Source organism: Mauremys reevesii, linkage group 2, assembly GCF_016161935.1.
Source record: "Mauremys reevesii isolate NIE-2019 linkage group 2, ASM1616193v1, whole genome shotgun sequence".
NCBI lineage: Eukaryota > Metazoa > Chordata > Testudines > Geoemydidae > Mauremys > Mauremys reevesii.
The window spans coordinates 12233751-12258042 of NC_052624.1; the positions used below are offsets into that span (position 1 = coordinate 12233751).

The window sequence follows — 24292 nt, forward strand, 5'->3', positions numbered from 1 at the left end:
TTCCCCCTTCACTGTTGGTAGGTCAGTCTTAAGTCCTTTTTTGAGAGTTTAAGTGGCACACTGGTCTTGGTGCTACTCTCTTACACAGAGGTGAGGTTCATAACTGAGCAGTGTGAAGCGTTTCAGTCTCCTGTTTCTGTAGAAGATGCTGTATTACAGTGGTCTCCAACCTTTTTACACCCAAAATCACTTTTTGAATTTAAAGGCAACCCAGGATCTACCCCGCCCCTTCCCCGAGGCCCCACCCCTTCCCCAAAGCCCTGCCCCATTCACTCCATCTCCCCCCTGCCCCGTTACTCGCTTTCCCCAACCCTTGCTCACTTTCACCAGGCTGGGGTAGGGGGTTGGGGTTTGGGATGGGGTGCGGGCTCTGGGCTGGACCTGAGGGGTTCCCAATGTGGGAGGGGGCTCTGGGCTGTGCCTGAGGCAGGGGATTGGGTGCAGGAGGGGGTGAGGGGTGCATGATCTGGGAGGGAGTTCAGGTGTAGGAGGAGACTCGGGGCTGGTGAAAAGTGTTGGGGTGCAGGAGGAGGTGCAGGGTGCTGGCTCTGGGAGGGGGGCAGGGCTGGGGTTAGGGGTGCAGGAGGGAGTTCAGAGTGCTGGCTCCAAAAGGGGGCTCAAGGCTGGTTTGGGGTGCCAGCTCTGGGAGGAGTCTCAGGGCTGGGGCTTGGAGTGCAGGAGGTGGTTCGGGGTGCAGGAGGGAGTTTGGGGTGCTGGCTCAGGGAGGGGGCTCAGGGGTTGGAGTGCAGCCCCCCGCCGGGCAGCACTTACCTCCGGCGGCTCCCGATTGCTGGTGTAGTGTGGCTGCCACTAAGGCAGGCTCCCAGCCTACCTCGGTCCCATGCCGCTCCAGGAAGGGGCCAACGTGCCCCTGCGGCCCCTGGGGGGCGGGCAGCACATGGCTCCGCATGCTGCCTCTCTCTGCAAGCACTGCCCCCTCAGCTCCCATTGGCCACAGCTCCACGTTCCCAGCCAATGGGAGCTGTGGGGGCGGTGCTTGCAGGCAGGAGCAGCGTGCGGAGGGAGAACCCTGTCCCTCACCCCCGGGGCCGCGCTGGCCACTTCCAGGAGCAGCGTGGGGCTGGAGCAGGCAGGGAGCCTGTCTTAGCGGCAGCCCCGCTGTGCCGCCAGAGATCACAGTCGACTGGGAGATCCTCTAGGATCGACCAGTTGATGGTGATCGTGATCGACCAGTTGGTGACCACTGCTGTTCTACAATAAAAGTTGTATTGAACCTTAGTCCCATGAGGCATGTATGCTGAGCACTGGCACTTGACAGTCAGTATGTCTATCTGGAACAAGAGATGCTGACATCCTGATTTTCAGTGGCTTTCCTCCAGGATGAAGTTTAAAAAACTAAACTCTCATTATGGCAGTTCGGTTTCCCTCCATGTGATATTAAGTAGTTCCTGCCAAACTACGCCTGAGGGGAAAGAGAATCAACTAATTAGTTCAGCTCTGCTGAGCACATCCTTTGTGCTGTGTAGCAGCCCCAGCGTTCCTGAAATGCTTCGGTAAGTAATAGCAACTGGCAAGGCTTGACCACAAAACCCACTTCGTTTACCTGTGGGAAGCACAAGGTCAAATACAACACAATATCTCCTGAGAGGCAGCAGGATTGGGAGTAGATGGAACTCAGGACTTGAAGTTAGGGATAGAGAGTCCCGGTTGCAGAACTAGCCACACCTCTGCCTGCCTTCTGCTCTCTCCGAGTGCAGCCCTGCATGTCTCAGCCCTCGTGCCTTTAGCCTTCCCTAGGGTGGAATCCTGTGATTCGCCCGCTCTCAGACCGGGCTCCGTGCTGCAATACCCTGCACATCCACCATGCTGAGTGCAGGCACCTGCGGTTCTCCCCTGTGGGAGTCTGTGTACCAGCGGCATACATGACCAGACAGCCTTTTCGAACCAAAGTACTGATTATTTTAACAACAGGAACAAAGCATTTGTTGTCTTAAAATCCTTCTTCTCTAAACAGTCTACATGTGTGTCTATCTTACCTAAAGCCCTATTATCCCCTGATGGTCACTTAGGCAGCCCTAAATTCTTCAGACTCCCCAGCAGGTCCCTGGTGTCTCAGTCTGGTGACCTCAAACACCCCCCCAAATATCCCTCCCCACTTCCCTTGACAGAGGTTCCTTTTTAAACTTGCCCAGGTTCTTCTGATCTCCTGTGTTCCTAACCTTCCCCTGCCGTGGCATTGTCTCTTAACAGCTCTCTGGTGTTTGCTGAGAAGTGGCTTATCTTCAGCCATTCCTTTCCGTCCTGCTTGTTTTTCCCAACAGCCTCTGTTAAACTCAACCAGTCTATGCACAAAGTGAACCTCCCAATAACCCGGTCGACACACAATATTCATAAATTATTAGAGAGTAGCTCCAAATACATCACACACAGTTTCACAGATTCACAGGGACCATTAACTCATAAAGTTTGAGCTCCTGTGAAAGAGCTTGATACTGTTCTGCCACTGACCTGATACATAGCCTTGGGCACTTTACTTAACCTCGCTGTGGGCATGATCCTGGTAGGGGCTAAATTCAGGTGAGAATTAAAAGAGCTCAGCACCTTGTCCCAGTTTCCCCAGTGTGCAGAATAAAGATACTTTCCTACCTATCTGACAGGGGAGCTGTGAGGGTTAATGAGATACTGCTTGTCAATGGCAATTGGGACAAATTACAACATGGTTTTACGAAAGGTAGATCGTGCCAAACCAACCTGATCGCCTTCTTTGAGAAAGTAACAGATTTTTTAGACAAGGGAAATGCGGTGGATCTAATATATCTTGATTTCAGTAAGGCGTTTGATACGGTACCGCATGAAGAATTACTGGTTAAATTGGAAAAGATGGGGATCGAAATGAAAATCCAGAGGTGGATAAGGAACTGGTTAAAGGGGAAAGACTGCAGCGGGTCGTATTGAAAGGTGATCTGTCGGGTTGGAGGGGGGTTACCAGTGGAGTTCCTCAAGGTTCAGTTTTGGGTCCAATCTTATTCAATCTATTTATCACTGACCTTGGAACCAAAAGTAGGAGTGGGCTGATAAAGTTTGCGGATGACACGAAGTTGGGAGGTATTGCCAATTCGGAGAAGGATCGGGATATCCTCCAGGGAGATTTGGATGACCTTGTAAACTGGAGTATTAGTAATAGGATGAAATTCAATAGTGAGAAGTGTAAGGTTATGCATTTAGGGATGACTAACAGGAATTTTAGTTAAAAGCTGGGGGCGCACCAGTTGGAAGTAATGGAAGAGGAGAAGGACCTCGGAGTCCTGGTTGATCACAGGATGACTATGAGTCGGCAATGTGATGTGGCCGTTAAAAAAGCTAATGCGGTCTTGGGATGCATTAGGCGAGGTATTTCTAGTAGAGATAAGGAGGTGCTAGTCCCGTTATACAAGGCGTTGGTGAGACCTCATTTGGAGTACTGTGTGCAGTTTTGGTCTCCCGTGTTTAAGAAGGATGAATTCAAACTGGAACGGGTACAAAGAAGGGCCACTAGAATGATCCGAGGAATGGAAAGCCTGTCGTATGAAAGGAGACTTGAGGAGCTCGGTTTGTTTTCCTTAACCAAAAGAAGGATAAGAGGAGATATGATTGCACTCTTTAAATATATCAGAGGGATAAATATCAGGGAGGGAGAGGAATTATTTCAGCTCAGTGCTAATGTGGACACGAGAACAAATGGATATAAATTGGCAGTCGGGAAGTTTAGGCTTGAAATTAGACGAAGGTTTCTAACCATCAGGGGAGTGAAATTCTGGAACAGCCTACCGAGGGAAACAGTGGGGGCGAAGGACCTCTCTAGTTTTAAGATTAAGCTTGATAAGTTTATGGAGGGAATGGTTTGATAGGAGAACGTGATTTAGTCAATAGGTCAATAACGTGCGACCACTGGTAATTAGTACCAAGGGTCAATGTTGGGATATTGAAAGTCTTTTTCCTGAGTGTCTGGCTGGAGAGTCTTGCCCGCATGCTCGGGGTTCAGCTGATCGCCATATTTGGGGTCAGGAAGGAATTTTCCTCCAGGGTAGATTGGCAGTGGCCCTGGAGGTTTTTCGCCTTCCTCCGCAGCATGGGGCACAGGTCACTTGCTGGAGGATTATCTGCTACTTGAAGTCTTTAAATCAGGATTTGGGGACTTCAACAGCTGAGTCAAGGGAGAGAATTATTTCAGGAGTGGGTGGGTCAGCTTTTGTGGCCTGCATCTTGCGGGAGGTCAGACTAGATGATCATAATGGTCCCTTCTGATCTTAAGTTCTATGATTCTATGATTCTATGATTCAAGGGCTCTGAAGAGCCAATACACGAATTCTTATTACACCCTTATTTTGTACAGTGTCTTTCAGGGAAATTGTCTCCTGAGCTGCTTTGCTGGGTGAAATAGCAATAACTGCACAATGAAGTTAAATGAGAAACAATGGCAGAGGATGGGAAAAATTAAGGGGCATCAGCAAGAGAGGAGGAGAGACATTTTCCGGTGAGGATTTTAAGAGAGGCGAAGCGAGAGGAAAGCGAGCCCAGAAAGGAGGGGCTGCAAAGGCGGCTCCCTCCGGCACCGGAATAACTTCGGGAAAAGACACAGCAGAGGAGCTGGGGGAGGAGGTAGAGGGATCAGACCTAGATATTCTCTCTCTCTCTCTCTCTCTCTCTCACACACACACACACACACACACACACACACACACACACACACACACACACACACCACTTTCCATTCCATTATATGTGCGGGGTCAGGACTCAGAAGAAACACTGATGGAAGAGGCTTTCAGAGTAAGTTGCTTGACCAAATGGCCTGGTCCTTTGCCTTTCGGGGCAGCGCTGCTACTCTACGGGTGGCACAAGCTCCCTCCAGGTCTCACAGGGTATGTCTGCACTTGAATTAAAAACCCAGAGCCGGCCCAGGCCTGCTGACTGGGGCTCATGGGCCTCGGTTTAAGGGGCTGTTTAATTGCGGTGCAAACATTCCAGCTTGGGCTGCAGCCCGAGCTTTGGGACCCTCCTTCTTTGCAGGGGCCTAGAGCTTGGGGCTCCAGCCACAGCCCCGTAGCCTGAGCCCAAGTCAACTGGCATGGGCCAGCCGTGGGTTTTTAATTGCAGTGTAGACACACCGCAGCAGACTGGGGATTGCAGGAGGCTTGTGCAACGATGGCTCTGACTCAGGCAGACTTTCTGCCACTGAGGCGTGAATCAAGCCCAAGGAAGGTTAGATGGGCAGGGGGCCACTCCATGGAGAGTTAACAACTCTGAAGTGTTGAGAGGTATGATGGGATAGCCTCATTTTGGCAAATAATTTGGCAACTGATCTTTGATTATCAGCAGGTAAGTATGCCCAGTGGTGTGTGATGGGTTGTTAGATGGGGTGGGATCTGAGTTACTGCAGAGAATTCTTTCCTGGGTGCTGGCTGGTGAGTCTTGCCCACATGCTCAGGGTTTAACTGATCGCCATATTTGGGGTCGGGAAGAAATTTTCCTCCAGGGCAGATTGGCAGAGGCCCTGGAGGTTTTTCGCCTTCCTCTGCAGCATGGGGCACGGGTCACTTGCTGGAGGATTCTCTGCAGCTTGAGGTCTTCAAACCACAATTTGAGGACTTCAATAACTCAGATATAGGTTAGGGGTTTGTTACAAGAGTGGGTGGGTGAGATTCTGTGGCCTGCATTGTGCAGGAGGTCAGACTAGATGATCATAATGGTCCCTTCTGACCTTAAAGTCTATGAGTCTATGAGAGGCCAGGGGGACATGGTCACATGTCTGTCTGTATGTGAGACGGTGGGCAGCAGCACTCTGGGCACACCAGCCCATACAGCCATGGCTTCTGGGGCAGCCCCTGAGAAGGGAGATGCTGTAGGCAAGGTGAGAAGCCATTGGCTAAATGCCTGCAGCATGGGGATTTCAGGGTCACAGCAAGCGCTATCCACTCTATCAATCTGGAGTGTTTTATGAGGACTCTTTATTATTTAACCCATCTGATTCCTCTACTTCCCCTTGCTTTCCTCAACCTGCAGGGGAAAATCAGTGCAGGTTACTGCAAACCGTGTGCTTATTTCAGTTCCAGTGCTGGGCTGGCGAGGCTATTTTCTCCATGCTCTGCAGTTAGGATCACCCACCCATGAGTTATTGTTCCATTCTGATCTAATTATTTCTTCCACTTGGCTCCCGAATAAGCTTTCTCAGAGACGGGGAAATAAAAAGCCAGGTGCCTTTCAGAATGGCAAATGAAGCGACTGGATTTTGTTCCTAGGTAGAGTGATGTTTTCCTCCCAGGAGGTCACGTGCAATGTGATAAAGAACAAGAGAGACAAACTTAGAGAGCCTTACCGGGGAAACCTCCGGGGAAGATGGTTTCATGGAGAAGGAAGTTTCCATGGAGGGTGAACTAGTGGGGATGGGATGGGATTATCCGTTGTACTTCTTTATCCTGGATGTGAGAATGGACATACCATGTGCCCACCAATGCAAATCAACCATCCATCTGTATAAAACGCCTCGCCCCAGTGCTGCTAGGAGACCATTTGTGCTCCGGACTGGTGGAGTGAAGAGTGGCTGAGGAAGTCAAACCCCCACTGTATGTGTGACTCTAGCCTCTCCTTTCTCCTCCAAGCCCCACAGCAGCCTTCCATGCCGGCCTATGCAGGGATGTTACACAGACTGGTTCCATGGGCCGTGGGGGTGCACTGGCATCCATGCAGCCTTCTGCCAGTGAACCCCTGGGCGTAGCTTAAGTGGTGCAGGGGCTTTTGCTGGCCCTTGGCAACAGGGTTAATTGCCCCTGATGTGAGTAGGCAATGAGATGTGCATAAGGACTACTCACATCAGTAACGGTTTGCAGGATTAGGACCTACCAAATTAGATACACACCCTGGACTGCACTGTAATTCATGAGTGAGAATCTAAACTGTGTCAACTTCCCTTTTCCTGCAGTGTGGTATATTTCTTTAAGTCCTAAAACTACCCAGCCAACGGACTCCATAATGATGCTTCTCCTGCTTTGCGTTTTGTTTACAGCCTTCTAGCTGTTTGCCAGGGGTGGATTCCAAACTGAGAAAATAAATGGACACACTTTTTTCTAATAAAAAATTCACTGCCCCCTCCCGCTTCCCCCTTGCCAGCTTTACTAGGAAGTGGAAAATCAAGGAAGGTTTTTTTACGTATCAATTATAAATGAAAGTATTTTTTACAACAGTCAACAATTTGGTCTTGAGAAAAGATTCTACTAGGCACACATGTTAGGCAGATGGAGGAATAGTACAAGAGGAAAAAAGTGAGGAATTATTTTTATACCATTATTTTTTCCTTTTTTTAAAAAAGCTGACTAGACCAGATCTTCAGCGGATATAAATCAGCATAGCTCCACTGACTTCAATGCTGCAACACTGATTTACGCCAGCTGAGGAGCTGGCCCGTTGTGTATCAGAGGAGCCAGAGTGCACATGAGGTAGAGAGCAGGAAACAAAAATGTGCAAAATGTCTTTGGTTTTTGCTGATTTATTATTTCCCATTTTATTTGTTAAAGATTTATTTATATATATAATTTTACAAAGAGTTAACAGCCCTTTGAAAAGCAATCAGCTGATTTCAGGATTTTGCACTGAGGACAAACAAGGAGCCAGGAAGTGAGGGGAAAGCCAGTAACACAATCTCTCAAGAGCTTGCTTGTCCAACTCAGTAAAATCTTATTCAATCCCCAACCTTGGGGGGGTGTCCTATTCCTGCACAAGCCATGGCACAGTCAGTGCAGAACTATGGAGTGAAATTCTTTTCCCTAATGCAAAGGTCCCAGTGGGACAATGGTGTGTTTATTATAGCAATGCCTAGGGAACAGACAAGAACAGGGCCCCATTTTGTTAAGCACTGTACAAATACAAGGTAACACTCCCAAATGCCTTAAAATACAGCAGAACACGGGAGACGTCAAATTCCTACGGTATTTTTGACTACTTTCCCCCTTCCCCTCTCTCCCGCACTGACCATTGGATTTCCCCATCCACAAACTCCTCCCAGCACTTTCTGGGCCAATGAAGCTTTGGGTAAAAATAAGAGTTTAAAAAAGCATTCAAAATGCCCTAGGTAATCCAAGGTCATTTTTGTCGCTGTATCTTCTCCTCCACGTGCTGCTGTTTTGGAATCAGGCTGAAGTATCAGCTTGGGACAGATTCTCAGCTGGTATAGATCAGTGTCGTTGGCATCCAGGGAGCTAAGCTGCTTCACTCCCAGCTGAGTGAAACTCTGGCTAATGACTGCAACAGTCCTAATGAGTTTAGCTCGGTATTGAATTTATTAGCAGCATGCATAGTAGCCAGCCAATGGCCCACAAGTGTTAACTCACTTAGTTACCTCATCAGTCTGCTGGGGCCCTTCCTCCCCTATCAGGCCTGGGGGTCAGCTCCCCAAACTTATGGGCTGCACTGATGTGCAAGGCTCTCTAGGCATGTGCCACTGGAAAGGGGCCTCCATGCAAAGGTCCATTGCCTCTGCACTGCCACCCAGCTGCCCCACTCCTTGCAATCCCTTGGCAACGCAGCCCCCATGCTCTCTATTACTCCCCAAGCCACCACTGCCCTCAGAATCTCTCTCAGGGGGAAGAGAGTCTGCAACGAGACACGGTTTGCAGTAACCTGCACTGATTTTCCCCATGCAGGTTGAGGAAGGGAAGGGAAGGGAAGGGGAAGGGGAAATCAATGCAGCATGGCTGTCTCTGTTACTCTGTCTACTCCCTGGGAATGGGCCAGAATCCTCATGGAATAGCTTCCAAGGGACGGAAGGGCAGCAGAAAACAAGCCAGTGAGAGCTTCTTTCAGTACAGAACAGTGCTGCTCCTCTATATTATAATCAAGCAGTGGTCCATTCTGCCTATTCAGTTGCATGGAGACAACTCCCCTTCCTACTTCTCCCAAGGAGCTAGTCTTCACCTCATATACACTAAAACTAATTAGGATAACTCCAGTATCCAGTGGACATTAGGCCCTGGAAGATCATATTAACCAAGTTCTGTGTAAGGTGAGCATATACAAAACAGACCTGTAATACCCAGCTGACTGGACGTGCCCTGTGAGAAAGCAATTGCTAACAGGGCTGAAGACATTGTCTGGCCTCTGGACCAGAAAGTCCCTGAGTTCCACAGAGCGTCTTCAACTGAGACTTCTCAGTGACTCTCCTTATCACGGGGAGTGATATTACATCAGTCTGGTAAGAACGCAGGCCGTGTAACAACACACAAAGCAGTAAAGTAGCTCCACTCACCTCCGGCGAGGGGAAGTCTGATATATTTCCATCAATTGGCATTATCAGCAGCATGTCCCCTAGGATCGTCTTCATGTGCTGAGCCATCATCTTCTGCTGTTCCAGGCTACAGTGGTTCTCCAAGGAAATGATTACCGGGTATGGAGAGGTCTGTGGTAGGACAGCAACATACATCATGGTTTAATGGGACAAGAGGAGAGATAGCTCAGTGGTTTGAGCATTGGCCTGCTAAACCTAGGGTTATGAGTTCAATCCTTGAGGGGGCCATTTAGGGATCTGGGGCAAAAACTGTAAGGGACAGCATCTGGGCCTGCTGCGAAGACAGGGGGCTGGACTCAATGACCTCTCAAGGTCCCTCCCAGTTCCATGAGATTAGGTATTACACTAGCAATTTCTTCCCTCCATGTGTTACAAAACCAAGGTGCTGCTAACAGCACATTTCATTGGAAACCAGGCTGTTAACACAGCAGTACAGACAAGTTCAAATACACATTAACATAATGTTACACATTCACAGCACCATTTTGGTAGCCATCTACTGAAGCCTCCCAGGAAGCATAATCTAGAGGCTAGGGCACTGGAGTAGGAAGCAGTGGCTCAATTCCCAGCTGAACTGGTCCACAGACCTCAAACAAGTCATTTAATTTTCCCTGTGCCTCAGTTCCCCAGCTGTAAAATGGTGATAATGCTTCCTGGCCTCAGAGGCGTGTTCTGAAAGTAACATCCATTAATGCCTGTGAGATGCTCAGATACTAGTGTGACAAGGGCAAGACAGATCCTATATCATCAAGTCATTTCTTCCCTTCCTGATAACACATCTAACGGGTTTTAGGACCCCTGGGAAGTGCTACCCGCTGTGCACCCTCCTGGGTATTTCCTTGCACTGTAGGCTTCTGATTTCTGCATCCTAAAATCCTGGGGAAAACTGGATGTTGGCTCTAAAGGCAAATTAACTGAAGAAGAAGGAGCAAGCCTGAGTCCCCAGTGAGTCTGGAAGAACAACAGTCTTGGTATAAAGGATGAAAGCCAAGGGCTGCTATGCAAGACACCCAGGTTTGATTGCTACACCCAATAATTTACTCTTAGTAGGAAGAGAGAGGGAATATCTCGCATCAGTGCCTCACAGGCACACACGTGGATTTCTCTAAAACCTCTGGATAAATAAGGCTGAGCCATCAGACATCACAGCCAAGCTAAGCATGAACTGAACAGCCAAGTTAATTTGACTGCCTGCATTTCCCATTGCCTACATGCATTATTGTTCTAATTTCTGGTTACTGTCTTCACTGTGGCAGGGGTCCGGGTCCCATCGCGCTAAGTGCTGCGCCCTTGGTGCAATGCAAAGACAATCCCTGCCCCAAAGGGCTCAGCATTTCAATAACCCTCAGGTGCTGCTCTCTGCAAAGGGCCAGGCAGAGGTATGGCAGCCCAGAAAGGGACCAGTGAGAAATGGACGTATGCAGGTTTCATTCTGTACGCACAATGGAAAGCTGAGTATTTCACTGGAGCGGGATGTCTGCCTGTTTGTTCTCAGGGAAAATAAATGAAGCTGCAGGATACCCCCGTCCTTTGTTCTTACTTTGAAAGCATAGTTCTTGATGGCCTTTATGGCGTCACTGAAGAGGATCTTGGAGGTGAGTGTGTAGCCATGATAAATGACAGGCTCTGAGTTAGGACCATCCCAGCAGTCCAGCTCCACACAGCGGCAGCCTTTGGTCAGGGCTCTGGAAACAAAGAATGGAGGCATTTGGGTTTTTCTCCCCCCTTCCCCTCCCCAAAATGGGATGATATTGTATACGGGCATTTCAATATACGCTGAAGGCTGATGGGCGGCTTTGACAAGTGCAGAGTAAGTGAAAACAGGGGAACCTGTAAAAGTGCAATGGGACTGAGGAGAGATCAGAACAACTGAAAAGAGAGGAGCTCAGAGAAACTGATGAGCAAGCTCAGAAATGCATCAAGGAATCTGAGGAGAGGGGAGACGGGAAAAGCTCAGGGCAGCTGAAGATAAGGGGGATCTGAAAAGCACAAGGGGGTTGGAGAGAAAGATTAGTGAAGTCCCGAGATGGTGAAGAGCAGATCGGGAAAGGCTGACTGGGCATAAAGAGAGTGGATCAAAGAAGCCATCAGTAGCTGCCACAATCAGAGAGGCCTAGTCCATTTGCATTTTTCATGCAGATTTGACAAGGAGTTGGGGATGCATTTTCAAAGCTGTGCTCACTGATGTACCTATGCGAACTCCACTGGCATTTAATGAGATGAAATCCCCTTTAGAAAGTTCACCCCACAGATTATACAGCTTGAATGTGCACTTAGAAAGCCCCTGCCCTGCATTGTTTGGTTCAGTCATTTCCTGCCTTCAAATGTAAGTTCTTGTCTATATATTCATCACTGTAGGCTTCTGAAGATGATCTTTCCACTTTTCTCTACAGAGGCATATATGTACAGTAGGCCACGTGTACAGTAATTCCCCATATGCTTAAAGTGACCCATCTCCTATAAGCACTGCTACAAGACTTGTGGGAACCACACAGTTAACCACAATGGAATCAGGATTAAGTAATTTCCTGATATTGCAAAATGCATTCAAATAACCAATGAAAGCAATTCACTGAGCTAAATCCTCTGCCCGCTCCCCGTCGCTTTTGATTAGATAGCTGCTGCTCCCCAACAATTCCATCAGGTAGGAAAAGAGCCACGGTAGCAGAGCACCTACTCAGTGTAACTAACGCTCACAATCTGCTCATGACTCACGTGATTTGCGGGGGGGGCGGGGGGGGAGTTCCTCCTGGAATCATGCTATTGCCTGAGAATTCAGCTTTCACTGAAAAAAGAATCAATGTCTAGCCCTCATGGCTGCAGAGAAAAGCTTGAAAACATGACCCGTGAAGTCCCCAACTCCAGAAGACAAATACAAAGCATGTTACATTTATTAGTTTTAAAATCTCATTATCTGAGGGGCCTGACTCCGGATTATTGCACGCTTACAGTTGGCAATACCTCTCTGCTGGCTTAGCTACAGGGAAGTTTCTTGTTGGCTGGCCTGTTTGCAGCTGTTTGAGGCCAGTCCAACATCTGGCCACTAGCTGGCAGACACAACACTCAGCAATAAGGTTAGGGTCAGTTCATGCAAGGGTGGAATTGAACATTCTAGGATCAAGCCTGCCTGTGTGTGTTCTGTATCCTGGTACAATCTGTGTTGAGAGATCCCCCTTTACCTGATATAGGCCTCGGTGCTACTGGGCCCTCTGATCTGGTCTTCCATTAGATAGGTATTGTGCGACGAGGACACCAAGTAGTGACTGAGGGGCTGAGTCATGTCCTGGTAAACTTTACTGTGAGAGGAGTTGAATATGTTCCCCTCAGCAGACAGCAGATACATCAGGAAACCATCTTTGGTCATGATCTGTTGTTTCTTGGCTACCAGATAAAAGAAATATAAACCAGCAGTGAAAATATGACAGCTCAGTACTGGAAGAATGTGACACACCCTAAGGGTACCCTGGGCTGTGAGGCCCCTCGACACCACCTGCCCTAGTGTGAGGAAGTTTTATCTGTGCCTTGCTGTGGGTCAGCTCTCTGACACCACCAGGGTCTGGCTACACAAGCACTCCACTCTCTCTGAACGGGTTAGCTAAAGGCACCCACCAACCCCCAAGTCTTCAGAGCATTCCTGGTAGTGTCCAACCCCTCCCAATGACCAGGCCTGCTGTTCCCAAAAGAGAAGTACACACTAGCTTGTAAGATTCAACTCATAAGAACATAAGAATGGCCATACTGGGTCAGACCAAAGGTCCATCTAGCCTAGTATCCTGTCTGCCGACAGTGGCCAATGCCAGTGCCCCAGAGGGAGTGAACCTAACAGGTAATGATCAAGTGATCTCTCTCCTGCCGTCCATCATCACCCTCTGACAAACAGAGGCTAGGGACACCATTCCTTACCCATCCTGGCTAATAGCCATTAATGGACTTAACCTCCATGAATTTATCTAGTTCTCTTTTAAACCCTGTTATAGTCCTGGCCTTCACAACCTCCTTAGGCAAGGAGTTCCACAGGTTGACTGTGCGCTGTGTGAAGAAGAACTTCCTTTTATTTGTTTTAAACCTGAAATTAATTTCATTTGGTGGCCCCTAGTTCTTATATTATGGGAATAAGTAAATAACTTTTTCTTATTCGCTTTCTTCACATCACTCATGATTTTATATACCTCTGTCATATCCCCCCTTAGTCTCCTCTTTTCCAAGCTGAAAAGTCCTAGCCTCTTTAATCTCTCCTCATACGGGACCCGTTCCAAACCCCTAATCATTTTAGTTGCCCTTCTCTGAACCTTTTCTAATGCCAGTATACCTTTTTTGAGATGAAAAGACCACATCTGTACGCACTATTCAAGATGTGGGTGTACCATGGATTTATATAAGGGCAATAATATATTCTCAGTCTTATTCTCTATCCCCTTTTTAATGATTCCTAACATCCTGTTTGCTTTTCTGACTGCCGCTGCACACTACATGGACGTCTTCAGAGAACTAGCCACGATGACTCCAAGATCTTTTTCCTGATTAGTTGTAGCTTTGGGTCACAAAGAACTAAATCTGAAAGGCTTAATAACTGTACCCACAGATGCCTGCATACAGCTCCCACTGACTTCAATGAGCTGCCTATGCTGAATTTGGCCTTAGTGATACTAATGCTGTTACTGTTGTTCAGTAGAAGCTGACAGCCCCCTTTGCCTGGCAACGCTTTTCGAATAAAAAATGAACATCAAGCTTTATATCCCCTTCACATCCCTCAAATGGCCTAGGAAACATGAATAATGTATCATTTGAGTAAACCAAGCCTTGCCAAGGGCAGAGGCCAATGAAGTACAGCAGCACTGGCTTGGCCAGCGGGTGCTCTAACTTATGCTGGGAACTGAACTGGTTCCCCAGGCCAGTCCCAAAACCAGGGAACTGCACAGCTACTTCTGGCCCCACCCCATTCTCGAGCTGCGCCAGTCACAGCCTGGGATCACGGCCTGTTTGCTGTCTGGGATAGTCACTCTAAGATGCTGCACGGCGGTTACTCATTTCATCTCCGAGTAGAAATAAAATAATTCCGTATTTGCTCTGTTGAAATGCAGGTCACTTAACTGGCTGCCTAAATATGGATTTAGGTGCCTCACTATATTTAGGTACCCAAGTTTCAAAAGCGTCTCCTTGTTCTCTTTGGGCTAGGTTGGCTAAGAAATGCAGCCATGGCGACGCTGAGTGTTACCGTGTTTTCCAGGTGCTTGGAAATCACTGGGGATTCCCCAAGGCTGAGCTGGGGTGCCTAGGCTCCCTGTGCAATGGCTAAGGAGAGCTAGGCAGCAGGGCCTCAGAATGGGAGTCACAAAAGCCAGCATGCTAGGTGGCTCCTCCCCTTAGGGTTGCCACCTGTCCAGTTTTCACCTTGGCAGGCCAGGTTTCGGCTTGTGTGTCCGGGTGCCCTTTGACAAACCCTGATGTCCAGTTTTTTTTATCGGGGGTGGAAGAAGCAGAGCAGGGGCGGAGCCTTGGGAGGAAGAGATGGAGAAGGGGCGGGGCTCGAGGGAAGAGGCGGAGCAGGGGCGGGGCTTGGGGGGAAGAGGTAGGGCAGAGCCACCGGGGTCTGGTTACCAGCCATTAGAAAGGTGGCAAACCTACCTCACCTATACAAGCCAATGGGAGATGCCAGCAACAGGAGTGTGTCCTAAGCCCCACTGCTCTCACAGAGATGGGCCCTAAGTGCAGGCTGCAGGGAGGCACCTCCCTCTGCTTGGGAGTCTCAGCTGTGAACCCTCTCTTGGTATGTGGCATCTATGATGTTTTTGCAAGCGGCCAGGGGAGGACCAGAGCCAGCTCCTGCCTAACTTTTAGCCAGTGGGTAGTGTTCTCATATGGGATTTTGGAGACCCCTAGTTCAAATCTCCCTTCCTCGTGAAGGGCGTAAGGGATTTGAACAAGGATCTGCCACCTCTCTAGAGAGTTCCCTAACTGGGATATTCTGAAGTGGGGCTTGCTCAGTCTCTCCCGCTGAAGCAGTTCCACTGTGGATAAAGCATATAAAAAGCCCTTGGGGCAGGGGGACTGGATCTCAGGTCGCTCACCTCCCAGGGGAGTGCTCCAACTGCCAGGTTACTGAGTCATTCTCAGACTGGTGCTCGCCCTCTCCTTGGCCCAGTGAATCTTACCCTGTTTTATGTAAGCTCATCTGCAGGGCCCAGATCTGGTAGGAAGTTCTGACCCAATCCGGCTCCACCTATGACTTAGGGTGGAGGGGAGATATGATTGAGGTCTATAAAATCATGACTGGTGTAGAGAAAGTAGCTGAGGATCTGGCCCATTGAGTTCAATTAAGTCTAGATGGTCTTTCAGGTGGGACTCTGAAAACCTAAGTTCTGCCTGCTCTGCACAGTTCTCAAAATTCCCATAGTACTTGGTTTGACCCACAGGATCTTACCGAGCAATTCTCCGAGTTTGCTAACATCTGCCTTCTTGAAGTCCATTGTCTTTCTTTTGCTGTCTTCCTCCTGACATTCCTTAGAATCATGAGCTCTATCATTTCATGATCCATTGTCACTCAAGCTGCCTTCCATCTTCCAATACTCAACCAGTTCCTCCCTATTTGTCAGAATCAAATCTGGAACAGCCTCTCCCCTAATCACTTTCTCCACCCTCTGTAATAAAAAATTGTCTTCAATGTATTCCAAGAACTCGATGGATAATCTGTGTCCCACTGTGCTGTTTTCCCAACACATGCCTGGGTAGTTGAAGTCCACCATCACCACCAAGTCCTGTGCTTTGGATGATTTTGTTAGTTGTTTAAAAAAAGCTTCATCCACCTCTTCTTCCTGGTTAGGTGGTCTATCATAGACCTGTACCATGACAGCACCCTTGTTTTATACCCCTTTTATCCTTACCCAGAGACTTTTAAGAAGTCTGTCTCTTTTCCATCTCAACCTCAGCACAAGCGTATACATCTTTGATATACAAGGCAACCCCTCCTCCCTTTTCTCCCTACCCGTCCTTCCTGAGCAAGCTGTACCCTTCTATACCAATAGCCCAGTCATGTATATTATCCAGATGCCTGGCTTGGGGCTGCCGTGGGCATGCTCAGAGGCAGGAACATAGGCGCCTAGGGAACTTTTACTCCAAAAATTTAGGCTCCGAGTGAGCTTAGGTGCCTACAGAGTTTGGTGGCAGCTGAGAAGGAACTTTGTGAATCCCAGTAGGGCCTGATTCTGGGATTTAGGTGCCTAAAGTGGCAGTTAGGTGCCTAAATCCTATCGTGAATCTAGCTTTTTGTGACTCAGTTTCCCCATCTGGAAAATGGAAATTATAATACAAATCTGCCTTTGCAAAGTGCTTTGAGATCATCAGATGACAGGTGCTATAGTAGTGCTAAATATTATACAAGGATTATTAGTAAATAAACCATCTGTCGCTTCCCCACAAGGACTACAGCAACCCTTAAAACTCTATATATCAACCATTTTCCTGCTGGGTCCTGCACCAGAGCAAAGAACTGAGAAAAAAGACACTTTCCAGTCTACCCAACACATCCCTGTGGAGCTGCTAACATTCTTCTGGAATATTGACACATCAGAGATGGCTGCTGCAATACAAGGACATGCAAGGCTGGAGAAGGAAACAGCAGCAAAATAGTTCCAGGAATTGCTCTACCCAGAGCAAGAATTTTAGACTCTCACCCAAACAGCAGCCAGTGCTGCCAACCCACCTGTTTCGTTGGGTTCATATCTCTCAATCAGGGAGAGTGCAGATTCAGGGACAGCATCCTCCTCCTGCTGCTTTTCTCGGAGGAACCTCAGCAGATTGTCCCTGGACATGATCCCTTCAGCACTGGAGTATTTTGCAAAGATCTCATCTATCTCCGCCCGCTCAGTCAGCATCTTGTAAAATGTCTCTATCTCCTCATCTTCCAAGGTCTCTGTCTTGGATTTGTCACACTGCTGTAAACGTAGGGGGGAGAAGGAGTGAAAACCTTCTTTCCTTATAGCATATTCCAGCCGTAATCTGCACCAGCTCTAAACAGTGTAGAACACAAAATAACTGGAAAGTTATTTGCTGCCTAATGAGAAGCCCTTGATTGATGGCTCTTACTGACCTATGCAGGGTCATCTTCTATCACTGAAACATCAACAGTTATTATGACTTATTATTTGTATTACTGTAGCACCTAAGAGCACTCATCATAGAACAGGACCTTGTTGTGCTCAGTGCTGTACAAACACAGAGCAAAAGGACTGTCTCTGCCCCCAATAGCTTACAATCTAAGATAAGCCAAGATACAACATATGGAGACAGACAGACAGGGGAGTACAAGGAAACAATAACTGAAACATGTATTAAGCAAGGAATGAAGGGACTGATGTACAGCCAATTAAAGTCAAGGGAAAGACTCCTGTTCACTTTAATGGGTTTGAGATTTGGCACTAAGAGACTAGCAAGCAGAGGCAGAAAGGCTCGTTGAAGATGTTCCATAAAAACTACTTTTGGATGGAAAATCTGGGTTTTCAGCAAAATTAGTTTTTTGGTGAAAAGTTCCTGCGTTCTGTGGAAAGTTTTAATTTCTCCTCAGAAAAACAAATGCCCCCAAATCAAAATATTTTGATCCAGATATCCTACCCTGGTGCCTCAGGGGAGCTGTAGTTCAGTTTCCTTGCGTCCCCAGTCTCCTCTACAGGTTGGGCTCCCCAGCTAGACTATGTCTCCCATGATGCATCACAACCAGAGACTCCCATGAGGCCACCACCTCCCATAAGGGGAGACCGGGATGCATTATGGAAGATGTAGCCCTTCCAGAAGCCTCGCTCATTAAGGAAAATGAGAGCATAAGGCACTCAAACTACAGCACCTCTGAGGCACTACGGCAGAATTTCTGAATGGAAAAGTTTCAGTTTCTGGTTCAAATACTTCAGTTTTTGCTCGTTTATTAAAAGTCAAACTTTTCCATGAGAATTAATGAGTTTTCATCAACATTTCCAATGGGGAAAAAGCCATTTTTCCTACCAGCTCTAGTTGGCAGCTGACTAGATGTGCTATAATGGTTGCCCTTACAATCTTCACAATGTTGCCTCTGCAAGCAATATTACAGCAGTGCTCCCTATCCCGCCGTAATGTTAGTTACTTTGGTAGGATTTTTGTTGGTAAATATTTTAATTAACTAAAGGTCAAACAAAACAAACTGTAATGGAAAACCTGGGCATACATCAAAGTGGTCGCTTAAGACAGAGAGTCTCTTATTAGGATTGAGGGACTTTTGGTGCAGGTTTCTCTGTACCTAGCTTATCAGTTGATGCCTAGATATTTTGATGACTGGCTCTCTATAAATATCTAATATAGACAGCCAGCTCTTCCGTAGCTGAGGATCTGGCCCATTGAGGTCAATTAAGTCTAGATGGTCTTTCAGGTGGGACTCTGAAAACCTAAGTCCTGCCCACTCTGCACAGATCTCAAAATTCCCATAGTACTTGGTTTGACCCAAGGTCCTTGGCCAAAAAAAGACCATCCCCCAGCCCTGAGTGCTGTAGACCACCCTGTGTGCCATTTGGTGGTCACCATCCACTTCAGAGGTAGCAACCTTTCAAGGGCTCTGTACGTGCATAGTATATAACTGGCTCTGGGATCCCTCAGGATGGTAGGCACGGTATAAATGCAAGATATGGTTATAGCCCTGATTCCTAGAAACAAAATGCACATTTCAGTTTAACCAACCATCCTGTTAGGACCCAAGCCAAGCAGTGCTAATCACACAGAAGACAATCATGATGCCCCTGAGGTTTCCTCTAGCAAGATGATAATGAGGTCTTTGGGGCACTGATATTATTGCTCCCTATGGAAAGTCACCACTGCAACACTTTGGGAGTCGTTGGGCTGCCTAGTTATGAACCAAACTAAACTATCCAGCGGCTCGTTGCATTCTACAAGTCAAAACTATGATCTCACAACTGGCATGATCAAAGTGACAGAGGTGGCATTTATTCACCTTAATGATGAGAGAAGCTGAGAAAGCGGCCTACCTACACGCTGTTTCTCCTGACATGCTCAGTAATTTACAAGGACACCCTCTACATAGGTTTCAACTTATTTGCTTTTTTAGTTTAATATTAAGCTTGTGAAATGGTTTTTGCAGATGCATGTTAACACTATGCTGTTCGGTACAGATGGTGTCGTTACAAGTTTATAATGTTTTTTGTTTTCTTTCTGTATTCTGATGTGTGCATTGAAAAGCATAAAAACAATAAAAATGTTAATCCAACAAGATAGTTTTCTACACTCTTGAAGCAATTATTTTGCTTGCTGCTGTCTGTGTCTATACCATCCTGTGGTGTCAGCTTGGTAAAGCTTGTCACCGAAGCAGCGTTAGATTTGTTGAATTCTTGGAGAAGAGGCACAAAGATAAAGGCAGACTGGCGATAGCGGGGATTTGGCCAATGACGCTCTCTCCTTTGAGACAGAACTGAGCCAATGCCCGAGTACGGCTGTATGGAGGCTTCTGCTGCGGTAAGGGCCACCTCTTGGAAGCCTGGCCATTAGTGGTCTTTAGACAGACTTCACTGCCCTTTCCAAAAGAACAGGGGTGCAAGTGCTGCCATCGTGGCCAGATTCCAGTTTGGGTTGCTCTGTGTGTGTGAACATGTTCCCTGAGTTTGATCTGTATGGCGTGGTCCCCCCACTTTGGGTTTGAATGAGCCCCAAATGACAGAGAGAATCTTGGTCCAAACTGCTGGGTTTTACCTGGCTTTGATGCATCCTGACACCCTGAATCAGACTGAGTTTGCCAGAAAGAGTGGGGAAACTTTGTGAAGAAACAGCTGAGATCACGTTTGAAATGAAATGCACAACCAGGTGAGTTTTACGTGGCTTCTGGTTTCATTGGAGACGTTGTACCCAGGTCTACTTAGAACTTATAGAGGGACCACACAGGTATGGGAGGCCACCTTGACGGAAAACAGGACTAATTTAGGAAAACACCCTTATAGCCACTGTCTGACTGATCGATCATCCTTCGTTACTGTGCCTGTACAAAGAACAGCACATTGCTACATGAACCAGCACTGTCAAGTGCTTAGTCTCTCTTTATAGCTTTAATTCATTGAGCCCAATGCTCCCCTAAGCAGGAACTGAAACGCCTCAAGTCTCCACTCTCAGAGTTTCCTTCTAATTATTCCATTGAGGGAGGAGGTTAGGAAGTGGCAGGGGTTTATGCTCCCTAGATCTGTCAGAGACAAGCATGTCTGTGTGGACATCTCTCATTTCTCCACTGCCAACCTCTTCCCCGCCTCCCTCTATTCCCCTGGAGCCTCCACAGAGCACAGCCTCTGAAAGAGCAGCTCATTATCATTACTGTAATTTGCATTTCAGCTGCACCTACAGGCTCCAGGTTAGGTCCCCATGGCTAGGTGCTGTACGCACACACAGGGAAAGATAGTCCTTGCCCCACAGAGCTCACAGTCTGAAAGCTGTTCTTCTGGGTGCTCCCTGACGGCAGCTGCTCCAAGAGGAGTCCCCACAGAGGAGCAGGCCTGGTCCACCATGTGGAAAAGGAAGGAAGCACGTTACTGCAGACAAAGCTTGTGTTTATGCAGCTTTATTCTGGGGGTTCTGCAGCAAGAAATCAGTAGAGATCTGCTGGCTGACCTCCCCCTGAATCTGTGTGGCGCTCCCACACAGAGAGGTCTCCACAGATGTAGTGTTAGGAGAGCACAAAGAGCTGGCATGCCTCCCTTCTATGCAATCCCCAGCTAGGACCGGCAGTCTGAGGCGCCCCAGTAGAGCCCTGCAGTGGGACTGGGGTCCCACAGGACCCACTGCCATAAGAGCGGAAGTAGGTAAAATGTACTTTGTTGTGGTTGGGATTGGGTTGGCAAAAAAATCCTGCCTGTGGTAATTTGTGGGAAAATACTAAATCTTTCGTCAATTTGTCATAATAGAATTTCAGCAATGGAAAGCAAGTTTTTCTTTTCTTTTCTTTTTTTAAAAAGGTTTTAATACTTAACTTTAAGCGAGGGATAGAAAGAGAGCTGATGGCTCATAACAGGAGTTAAAATATTTTTGTACATGGTTTAAGCAAGATTTGTTTTATTCTTTTAGTGGTAAAAATTGTGTCTGAATTCCATTTATATATATAACAGATGAACCGATCTGGGGTTTTTTGTTTGTTTGTTTGTTTGTTTTGTTTTAGTAGCGTGGGGGAATCTGTCTCTCTTGCGGGATCTAAGGTTTCTGTGGGTGACCGTGGGTACTGCGGGGTGGGACAGGCGCAGGATTTAAAAAATAGTCCTGCGCAGGGCTCTACTCCCCAGCCCTCCTCTGGCAGAAGCAGAGGGGAGCATCAGAACCACTACTGGGTTTTGACGACTGTGTGCACTTTTACCATTTAGTAGCGCTCTGAAGGGAAAGGAACAGTTCTTTCTGACACTGCCCCCTTCAGGGAAGTTAAGTGACAGATGTGATGCAGGCCTAGAAATCAATCCAATGGGCTTTAGCTCATGCAAGCAGGAAGGCTGGGTTTCAGGAACACTAACAACTCAACAACTCAGGACTTCTTGTCACCGTCATTACCTTCCCACTGGCTCCGCCAGCAAGTCAAAGCTCAAGAAATTAGTAGTGCGTATCCCTGAGCGGAGTTCATGTGTCTTGGGTCATTAAAGCAGCATAACTGCTCCAAGCCAATGTACAGTGTTACATAACTATCATGACTGTATTCCTTTAATTCACACTTTCCCCTGCCTTGTATAACTTTCCTTGATTTTACAGAAGCCACTTGGTATTTTACTCCACAGTGTTAGGGCGAGTGACTATAGCAGAACTTATTCCACAGGGGACTAAAGTTTTCGGCATGTAGTCGTTATACTCTGAAGTCTTGACCCACCAGTGCCCAAGGGCACCTGCTCTCTCTCTGATCTTACCCATTTATCTTGCATTATCCATATCAATGTCTGATCCTTCTCTGCATCCCCCTCCATTCTTGGACTCAATTATACCTTTGGGACAGAGCAGCTCTCACAGTGGTGCCCCATTCACCATGGGTGGAGTTTTCAAAACGCACTCAAGATTGGCCCAGCTCTGCTCCTACTGGAGTCAATGGGAGTATGACCATTGATTTAACTGGGAGCCCAGTTAGGCCAGCAATGAGCACTTTGAAGATCCTAAGGCACATGCACAATCCTAGGGCTTAGTCAGCATGTTGAGAGTTTGCCTCTGCTTAGGTCTCCAGCCAGATGGTGTGAGGTTCAGGGACTGTGACCCCAAGCCAGCCCATTCGCTGCCATGCCAATTGTGAATTCTCCTTACCTGAAAGATCTGCTTGGCATAACTGTCATCCATTTGAATGTTCACTTCTTTCAGGAAGCTCTTGAGCTCTTTAAAACTCATCTTGTTGTCTTTGTTCTTATCGGCTTTCCGCAAGCAGGAGTGAATCCAGCTGCAAGCTGATGTAAGGAAATCACTCCAGATCGATTCCTTCCCCCATCCCTTCCCCTGGGGAAAAAAAAACTCACCTAGAGATTCTGGGCCTGGTCTTCAGCTGGTGTAAATCAGCATAGTGCCATCAAGCCAATTTACACCAACTGAGGATCTGGCCCTCTGTTTTTAAAGAGCATGTTAAGGGATGCTAAGGTGGCAGCAGAGCACTCTGTCACATAGGAGCCCCCAGCCGAGGAGAGATCTTTCACCCACTGGGAGTGGGGAAAACATTTGCTCCACAATTGCTTCTTGTCCCAGCTGAACCACAAAACATTTTTGCAAGAGAATGAGCACTGCATTCAAGGCCGTTAACAGGGGATTGCAGGTGAGGGAAGGAGGGCAAAGAGCTCCCAGAAGGCAAAACCGATGGTTTCCTGCATGGATAGGTGGGATTTGATCGAGATCCAGTATATCAACTAACATTTGGTTGGAGCTGGGGAAGATGCTAAAGAACCCGTGCTGGATACTGGGAAAAGATTCCCCAGCAGAAACATGCATCCAACGAAGTGGGTATTCACCCACGAAAGCTCATGCTCCAAAACATCTGTTAGTCTATAAGGTGCCACAGGACTCTTTGCTGCTTTTACAGATCCAGACTAACACGGCTACCCCTCTGATACCAGCAGAAACATTACTGTTCATCTTGTCAAAGATATATGCTGTCTACTCTGGTATATATTTGAGGATCTGTCCCCATATTTCTTACCATTTTTTTAAAAGTAGAACTGGTGCAGCTGGTAGGTTCCGACGTTCCCTTGTAAAACACATAAGGTATATATCACTGTAGTCTACACTACCCTAACATTACAGCTTACAATGTTACTGCACTGTTTCAACCAATTACAATAAAATATCTGCAATTTTTCTTTAGGAATGATGCTCAGGAAATTTCCACTGGCATTCCTATGTCTTTTCTGGAAGATGATGTCAGACTGTTAAATATCCTGGCGTTTTTTCAAAATAGGAATGGCTATTACTGCAGCAGAGCACCATATTTCTTTCTGCTAGTTTAATCATCAAATGAATGAGGTCTTCAGGGAAAGCATTCTATTTCTGAAGTAGGAAAACTATCAAACTAAGATCAGGTCATCAAATCTCTATGGACGTAGTCCTCACTGCCATAAACGAGACTAGGAGAGAAGGCACCGTTTCAAAAATCATTCCAAAAAGACTAAAAAATGCCCATTCTGGGAGATGAGGGCCTGAGCTAGAATATGATTAACTGACCCTAAGGGACAACACACAATATTTTAACTGGGCCCATCATATTTTCCCTGAGAGAAAAAGATGTTTACAGATACCAATAGCATCCGCAATGGTAACCCTTAATATGTGAATATTTACCTACAATTGCCACATTTGTATCTAAAGCAGTGGTTCTCAACCCCTTTAGCATTGTAGCGCTCTATGTGTTATGTGGGCCACATCCACACAATATATATGCTACTGTATGGCCCTGAGGATGTCACATGGGCTGCTGGAAAAGTTATGATTTGCTAAATATGATAAGCTTATTTATATGTGAGTATCATCTTTGTATCATGAGTTATAAATCGTAGAATCATA

The 24292-nt window shown here is 47.2% G+C and overlaps 1 protein-coding gene across 4 annotated transcripts in view; it reads right to left on the reverse strand.

The window, feature by feature from the left end:
- PLCD1 (phospholipase C delta 1) overlaps window positions 1-24292 on the reverse strand; it is an 85354-nt gene that overhangs the window by 21444 nt on the left and 39618 nt on the right. For 2 of the 4 annotated variants that reach the window (XM_039526578.1, XM_039526579.1), the window contains 5 exons: window positions 22556-22685; window positions 16977-17208; window positions 12457-12658; window positions 10818-10962; window positions 9239-9388 (listed from right to left, as the gene is read on the reverse strand). In XM_039526578.1, coding sequence (XP_039382512.1) covers window positions 9239-9388; window positions 10818-10962; window positions 12457-12658; window positions 16977-17208; window positions 22556-22685 — 859 coding nt within the window. Of the gene's footprint in view, window positions 1-9238; window positions 9389-10817; window positions 10963-12456; window positions 12659-16976; window positions 17209-22555; window positions 22742-23432; window positions 23474-24292 lie in introns of those variants that run through there. The other 2 variants (XM_039526580.1, XM_039526581.1) reach the window with 2 other exon arrangements.